At 40.4% G+C, this 8,550-nt stretch overlaps 1 protein-coding gene and 1 pseudogene across 2 annotated transcripts; one reads left to right on the forward strand and one right to left on the reverse strand.

Annotated features, from left to right (window-relative positions):
- The first annotated feature begins 12 nt into the window (after positions 1 to 12).
- Positions 13 to 2,664, forward strand: LOC126633998 (phosphoacetylglucosamine mutase-like; annotated as a pseudogene).
- On the reverse strand, positions 2,554 to 4,953 carry LOC126634571 (uncharacterized). Of its 2 annotated transcripts, none has more exons than XM_050305094.1 (3): positions 4,725 to 4,953; positions 3,654 to 3,998; positions 2,554 to 2,898 (listed from the first exon to the last, which is right to left on the reverse strand). In XM_050305094.1, exons 2-3 carry the CDS (start codon positions 3,974 to 3,976, stop codon positions 2,889 to 2,891), a joined length of 333 nt encoding a protein of 110 aa, XP_050161051.1. In that variant the 5' UTR covers positions 3,977 to 3,998; positions 4,725 to 4,953; the 3' UTR covers positions 2,554 to 2,888. The 2 variants fall into 2 exon arrangements, with proteins under 2 accessions (XP_050161051.1, XP_050161050.1); XM_050305093.1 differs by having other exon boundaries at positions 3,654 to 4,046; positions 4,725 to 4,952.
- Between the last annotated feature and the right edge of the window lie 3,597 nt (positions 4,954 to 8,550).

The following is an 8,550-nucleotide window of genomic DNA, read 5'->3' on the forward strand; positions in this document are numbered from 1 at the left end:
TTGGTCTGCAGCATGAATATTACTCTGAAATACGTATAAACATCTTTCAAAAATAGCCACAAAATTTAAAGTCACTCCCAAGATTAAAACTTTCAACGGTTACAAAATTTCAAGTCACTCCCAATATCTCTGGTCGAAGCTGCTAAACAGGTATCTTCTCTATAATCATTGTGTAGCATGCAGTTTCTAAAATATTTTTTCACTTCTATTTGGTTAGCATTTGTTCTATTGCAGGGAATCAGTTCAATTATAGGAGCGATTGCCCATGACTTGGGAATTATAACTACACCGCAGCTGCATTGGATGGTTCGTGCTAGAAATAAGGGTTTGCAAGTATCAGACAGTGATTACTTCAAACAGCTATCAAGTTCGTTTAGGTTAGTTAGAGATGGAGGTTTGTTTTATGAGTTCATATGTTCTAAAAAGGAAAAAAAAAAATCATATTTTGTTTGAGTGGCTTCTATTTGTGTGGTTGGTTAGGTGCTTGCCTGCTTGGTAGATTTGATTCCCAGTGAATTTCATGCCATCATATTTTGTTTGAATATGCGCTTTGTGTGGTTGGTTAGGTGCTTGATAGATTTGATTCCTAGTGGAAATCATGCCTGCAGCATGGATGACAAGTTGGTTGTGGATGGGGCAAATGGTGTTGGTGGAGGAAAACTCAAAATCTTGTAAACGATGTTGAATGGTTTGGCTATTGAGATTCGGAACTGTGGAAAAGAAGGAGGTGTACTGAATGAAGGAGTTAGTGCAGGTTATGAGCAGAAAGAGAAGGCTGCTCCTTGTAGTTTTGGTTCACAGGATGTTGGGATAAGGTCAGCCGTCCTTCGATTATAAGACGAATCATTTACTTTAAGTAGCTTATTTGACATGTCTGCATCACAGAGATACTGTAAAATACATAAACTGCATTGATGACGTAGATGGGAGATAATCTATGAATTTTGGTGATTGATTTATTATTATTATCTTGTTTGATTTATATTACATCGTTTTCCCTAAAAGGTAACAAAGGATGCCACTGGGCAGTAAATTTTCTCTGTGGTAAAATATTACTGTTCTACTGTTGATGTAAAATGTTTCTTTAAATGATAAGAGGAGGGGATTAAGTATTTGTATGGTTCTAGCTTTTCAGGTGAGCTAGTTTAGATGATGGCGCTGATCGGCTTGTATATTTTATTGTACCATCTAGAAGTAGCAACAAGATTGAACTTGTTGATGGGGACAAGATTTTATCTTTCTTTGCTATATTCATCAAGGAGCAACTAAACATTTATAATAAGGAAGTAGATGTCAATGGAATAACCGTTATCAATGTCACCTTGGATCGCACAAACAGCTTATGTGAATGTAGCCGGGAGCCTTGTGCACTGGGTACGACCTTTATTCATCAAGGAGCAACTAAGCATTTATAATAAGGAAGTAGATGTCAATGGAATAACGGTTATCAATGTCGCCTTGGATCGCACAAACAGCTTATGCGAATGGAGCATCCACAGTCAGATTATCCCAAACAATTAGGTCTAGATGTCACTTTTACTCCTACAGGAGTGAAATACCTGCATGAGAAAGCTGCAGAGTATGATAATCGGGATTTACTTTGAGGCAAATGGCCATGGCACCATCTTGTTCTCGGAACATTACTTATCCAGGCTGGAGGCTAGGACTGCTGAGCTTTCTCATGTAGCTAAAGGTCACGCAAGGCGTTTTATTTTGTTGGGATAAAAAAACCAGGCAGTATTTATTTTATGCACGAGTGCTGACTTGACTTTCCATTACCGATCTAAATGAAGTATATGATCGTTTCTTTCAGGTTCAGAACAGCATAAGGCTGCTTTGAGGCTCTTGGATGTTAGTGAATTGATTAACCAGGCTGTTGGGGATGCGTTGAGCGGAGACCTCTTGTCGAGGCTATTCTGAAACATACGGGCTGGTCAAGGTGGAATGAGCTCTATCAGGATCTTCCCAGTAGGCAGCTTAAGGCAAGTGTCCTTGGCCATCTTCTATGTTACGGACTCTTTATTCTATCCGTAATTGTTTTCGTAGCATTCTTAAGTTTTATAATGATACTCGATTCAGAAACTAATTCTTCCTCTTCTTAATTACCAGGTCAAGGTTGTCGATAGAGCTGCTGTTGTTACAGCAAATGCAGAAACCGTGGCCTGACAACCCCCCCGGCGGCATTCAAGAAGCCATCGATGCTGAAACTGGTAGGCATCATAAGTGGCCCTGTTGATTCAAAGCGATAATTGGCATGTTTACTGATATATAATTCACAAACAAAATTTTGAGGATTTTCTTTGTTCCTATTTATATTGCTGTTAAATACCGTAGAGGCCAATGTTTTATACGACCATCAGGTACTGAAGATGTTATATGCGTATATGCAGAGGCATTCACAGAGCTCTATTGCAAAACTAGTAGACCAGTTTCTTGGATTTGGTAGCCCATAAGTATCGAAAGTGATGGAATTATCATATCGTCGATGTTTACGACAGCTTACAGGGTGTTGCGGATGTGGTGGACCTCGGAATACACTAGGGGCGGACGACAAGAAGCAGAAGCGTGAAACGTTGAATTTTTCTTTACATTGTTTCTGTTCTTATTTTCCATTTAGCAGTCTTAACACATCAGTCACAAAAGTAAATGTACAATTTTAACAAATTGAGCATTCTCGCAAGCGACTTGTAGCTGATGTGATGAAGAGCGATGAAAAACTGATGCATTTGGAATAACATTTCTCAAATGTAACATGACTGTCTTAAAAAAAAAAATCCGAGTAAATTATTCTTGTCTGTAAAACTAGAGTGGTGGTGGAAGCTGTCAAGCAGTAAGATGAAATTCCAGAACAAAAAGAAGACCATCCAAAATCAGCTCGAACGATGTTCTCACAGGCCTCTGCAAAAAATAAATTCAGAACATGAGAAGAGGACATAAAGAAAATACTCAAGAATCCAAAACAAGAAAGACATCATACGAGTTAATAGTCACATAAGAAGGAAGTTTGAAAGACAAACTAGGTAAGCAACAAGTGTAAATATAAGAACAAAAAAACCTCCATCGACATCATTATAACCTTGTGAAGAGATGGCCCTTGTTTGGTTTGGGCCGTAGATCCTTGTCTACATTCTGGAATCTAGAAATCTAGTAATAACCAAACAGAAAGTCGGAGAATTTAATAAATTTTTCTCTTCCCTTTCAGTTTATCCACCATTGGTGAAGCAAACAAAACAATCAAATGGTTGAGTAAAATTTCAAAGTTGTTTTTCGCTTTGGAATGGTAGTCGACAAACTACAAGAAGAAACTAAGCACTCAAGCAAAAGTTGTCTTTCCAAGGCATAACCTCAAACACTTGAACTGCAAAAAAAACTACATGCTGGGAAAAGGCTTAAATACAGTAAAACCTTCCATTATTCTTAATCGTGTAGTGTAAACCTACAATAAACGCCCTAATCTCTATTCCAGCCATTGCAACTCACTTCACCCAATTACTAATCAATAATTCACATTGATAATGGGCAAATAAAGCTATGATAGCATATGGGTTTTGTCATAAAATTTATGCATAAATCATAATCCAGCAACCCAATCACTGATCAATAAATTTCAATGAGAGCAAACAAAGGAAGTTTGTGGTTCTGAAACTGGGTACCTGACTTTCTTGAGGAGGACGGCCTTGAGCTTGCGAGCAAGGTCTTGAGACCGGAGCTTCTGCTCGAGATTCTTGCGAGCCAAGATTCGTTTCTCAGAGTTTTTGAGGTGGTGGGTTTGCTCCCGCTTTATCATCCTCTCAATCCCACTCGATGTCATCTTCCTTTGCATAACCGTCAGGGCCCACTCCAGGTTCCCGTTCATCACCTTCACCCGAATCCCTCTCAATTGCTCATGACGATGGTACCCCAACTGAGTCACTGACTCCACGCCCTGACTGGACCGTTTCAACACATTCCACGCTCTCCTTGCTACCACATTCATTGCTTCTCTTCCTCTGTGCTTCCTGAGAATTTGACTGACCTCTAATAACACTACCAGCTAATAATATTGGCTGAAATATTAATCAACACATAACACATTTCAGTTCAGCATGTAAATTATAATCAGCCACAATATTGATCAACACATTCATCAATCAGCAAATAATATATAAAGGGCACATTTCAGAATCCATAACAAGCTACCGGATTCAAGTTTCAACACATTCATTATTTCACACAATCACTCCACAATTCAGTTCACGGTGTCACACGTTTCATTCCCACAATTGAAATTTGAAGCTAACCTCAAGCAAATGTCAAAAACCCAGTTCTGCAAATTTTTAAAAACCCAATATAAAATATAAATCACAAATTGGAAACCCTAATTGTTAATGCAACAGTAAACGTGATACAGATAGGGATATCAATGCAAAATGCATGAAAATCAAATATCCAATGCCAAAACAAATGAGAAATGTGCAAACTCCACCTCTTGAATTGCCATTGAAACCTCCAAAAGTAGAAGATTAAAAGTTTGTTCAGATTATTACGACCAAACACCCCAAATTGCACATATTTTTGCACAAATAACAATTTACATCTTCTTTTTCTTCCTCTTCTAATACAAAGATGATATGACTTCTAGCAGCCAAAAATCTCTAGTGTCTGCCTAACTCCAATATATAACAAACGTAATCCCAAATAGAAAACCCTAATTTCAAAAACCAAGAACCAAACATGAATCTTACCTTGAATTAGGCTGGAGGTGGAGTCGATTTACGCTTCAGGGAGGTCCGATTTCGAGGTGGAACTGTGGATGTGGGACCGGTGTTGAGTGGATGTGGAAGATGTAGGAGAGAGAGTTATGATGGTGGTCGACGGCGAGATGAATATGGAGGTGGTGGCGGGGAGTGCGAATTTTGGAGGTTGAATTTGAAGTGGGGGGACATGTGAATGTGAATGTGAAAGTGAGAAAGTTGCAGAGATGGGAGGTGCTTGTCGTCGAAAGTCTTGACAGATGGGTTGGGCCTTTTGATAGCTCATTGATGGGTTGGGCCTCCGGCAGTCTTGACAAATCTTTAGTAGTCTAAGAGCAATTCCACCCCATTAAAGCGCATGACGCTCCTTTGTATTTTATTAATTTTTTTATTGGTGTTTGTACCATACTTAGAACCTTCGTATTTAGATCTCGTACAGATACTCGGAGGACTTAAATGTAATTATGTAATAAAGGAATTGGCAAATATGTAATAAGTGAGGAGCCCTTATTCTATAAAAGGACTCATCACCCTCACAATTAGGGGAGACCATTTTCTTAGGCCATGGGAAGAGTTCTCTCACTCTCAGAAGCTCTCTCCCTCACTCCCCTCACCTCTCAGAAAAATACAATAATCAGTGTGGATGTAGCCCAAACCTTAGGGTGAACCACGATACATCTTGTGTTATTTATATTACTTGCATATTCACGATCGGATTTACGTTGTCCCAAGACCTCCAGTTTTGTGCATCAACATTTGGCGTCGTCTGTGGGAATCGATACGAAAAGTTGTGTTGGTTCTCTTTCATTTTTCACCTCCACCGTGAATCTGCAAAATCACAAAAAACTCAGAAACAGAAAAGATCCAGATCTTTCTTTCTCTCTTTTTTTCTCTCTCTCGCTCTCCTTTATCTCGGATAGATGTCGCCTCCGTCAATTGTCATCACCTCTCTCTCTCCACATTCCAACTTCGAAGAAAACGCAGAGAGGCCAGAAAGGCCTGAGATATAGGGAAATACATGAAGAAATCGAAAATTTCCGGCGACGTAGCCGTAATGGAGGTCTCCATTTCGCCGCAGTCATTTCTCGGAGTTCAAACCAGCGCCAAAATCCTAGCCCTCAAAAAGCTCCAGCAGCAGCAAAAGCAAACATATCAAGAACAGTGGAGGAATCAGCCTCTGCGGCTCCGCTTCAAACTCTGGTCATTTCTCCGTAGGCATCTCCGTCGGGCCACTAAGCATTACACAATCAACTGTTTGGATTCTCAGAAAACATGACGGAAAGTACCAGAAAATCTCAGAGAAAATTCCTAGCACGATGAAGACGACGGAGTTCATAGATAAACAGATCATGGAACTCTCTCGGTCCCACTCCGAGGATTTCTCTCAACTTTCGTACCCTCAACAATTCACTCCTTTCTGCTGCTCTGGTTTAAAGGACTGTGATATTCTGAGTTCGAAACCACTCAGCGAGTTCACTCGGAGAGTTAGCCTCTCTCTAAAACGGAAAAAACCCATCAAAACCCAGTATTGTGATTTCGATATCTTTCAACGCATTTGGAGTTTTATGCAGGTTTCAATCTAAAACCCAGAAGAAACCCTTCTAATCCCATGCCAAAATGCTCAACTTACTACTCGAAGCTCATCGGCAGCTTAATCCCACGTATTGTTTAGAAGCTAGGTCTCTATCCAATCTCACCATGCTGCCTCATTTTTATTCCCCTAAGCAGCATATGTCAAATCTGCAGATGAGCAAAGGAGTACGTCGATTCGGAGCACCTGAAGCCCACGCCGCCACAACTCGCTGACCGAAATTTCGAGGAGGGAGATGTGGTAGATGTGGATTACAGAGATGGATAATGGACTGGGGTCATAGGGAAGATGGTCGAGAATAATTCCAAGTACAGCGTCATCTTCGACAACCCTCCGGATTTGATCGAATTTCAGAAAGACCGTCTCAGATTGCATGTTTTGGAACGTCTTTTTGAAGCTGTGAATGTTGATCCTGTCAGGATATTGCAGCAAACTGTTTGCTATGACAGTTCAAAGATGCTACCAGAAGCTCTTTTGGGCAAACCAATATGTGAGCATAAACGAAAGCCAGGTTTTGAGTCAGCTTCTAAGCTAGAAGCTGAAGCCGACGCATGAAGATAACCCAATCCGAAGATGCTACTAGAAGGCACGATGCCATCACAGCATCACTATCGTGGCCAACCTGCAGATTCAAGGGTGCACATGCATGACACCTTAGAGACAAAAAGAGAGGGTCAAGAAACAGAAAGAAAATCAGAAAGAAAAGCAGAAAGCAGAAAAGGAAAAGCCGAAAAGAAGATGCTCCACTATTCTCCGAAAAGAAGATGCTCCACTATTCTACTACTCCACTATCCCACGGGATAACATGATTAAAGATAAGAAGATGCCCACCAAGGTTTCCCGTCTCCACTTTCTGTTGGACCAGAAGATGCCCATCAACATGCTGAAAACATGTAATTTATTTTTCTTATCTTTCGGAGACATCTGTATAAACCCCATCAGAGGGTTAAAAAAAACGGCAAAGCCCAAAAGAAATGGGTTGGAATGTTGTGTGGAGGGTAAAGGCTCATGAGCCCAAAATAGCACCAACCAGGTGACCAAAAGTACGTCCAATACTACAAAAAATTATTCGGCTCCCTACCGCTATTATCACCAACCAGGTGACCAAAAGTACGTCCAGTACTACAAAAAATTATTCGGCACCCCGCCGTTATTATCACCAACCAGGTGATCAAAAGTACGTCCAGTACTTCAAATCATACATAAACATTCATGAACATTACTCATATCAATCATACATAAACATTCATGAGCACCACTCATGTCAACATCCATGAGCATCACTCATGTCAACATCCATGAGCATCACTCATGTCAACATCCATGAGCATCACTTATGTCAATCAGCTTCAAAAGCTTCATTTACAGAGCTTTAGCTTTAAAAGCTTCATTTACAGAGCTCTAGCTTCAAAAGCTTCATTTACAAAAGCTCTAGCTTCAAAAGCTTCATTTACAGAGCTCCAACTTCAAAAGTTTCATTTACAAAAACTCTAGCTTCAAAAGCTTCATTTACAAAAACTCTAGCTTCAAAAGCTTTATTTACAGAGCTCTAGCTTCAAAAGCTTCATTTACAAAAGCTCTATCTTCAAAATCTTCATTTACAAAGCTCCAGCTTCAAAGCTTCACCTACAAAGCTTCACCCACAAAGCTTCAGTGTAGTGTATACAAATACTGACTCCGAACAATCGCCATTTTGGCCCATATATGGATTCAATTTGAAGTTTCCAGCCAACATACTCTATTGACCGAAAACTTGGGGGACTACACTATACACCATATATTGGGCATCAACTAGGCCTCATGAAAAATACTTAGGGTCTTAGCCCATTATTTATGTATTGAGGAGCGAACCTTTATTCTATAAAAAGGACTTCCTCACTTTCATTAGAGAGCACCAATTATTCATGTATTGAGGAGCGAGCCCTTATTCTATAAAAGGGACTCCCTCACCTTCATTAGAGAGCATCGCCGCCAGCTGAGCAACCGTCTCGCCGCAAGCATCACTCCTAACCCATTATTCATGTACTGAGGAGCGAGCCCTTATTTTATAAAAGGGACTCCCACACCTTCATTAGAGAGCATCGCCGCCTACGGAGCAACCGCCTCGCCGCGAGCATCAACTCTAGCCCATCATTTATGTATTGAGGAACGAGCCCTTATTCTATAAAAAGGACTCCCTTACCTTCATTAGAGAGCATCGCCGTCAGCTGAACAACCGTCTTGCCG

Source organism: Malus sylvestris, chromosome 9, assembly GCF_916048215.2.
Source record: "Malus sylvestris chromosome 9, drMalSylv7.2, whole genome shotgun sequence".
NCBI classification, from domain to species: Eukaryota; Viridiplantae; Streptophyta; class Magnoliopsida; order Rosales; family Rosaceae; genus Malus; species Malus sylvestris.

Bases quoted from the DNA above. Each gene is read 5' to 3' on its own strand.
- LOC126634571 (XM_050305094.1), bottom strand. From the start codon at position 3,976: ATGAATGTGGTAGCAAGGAGAGCGTGGAATGTGTTGAAACGGTCCAGT.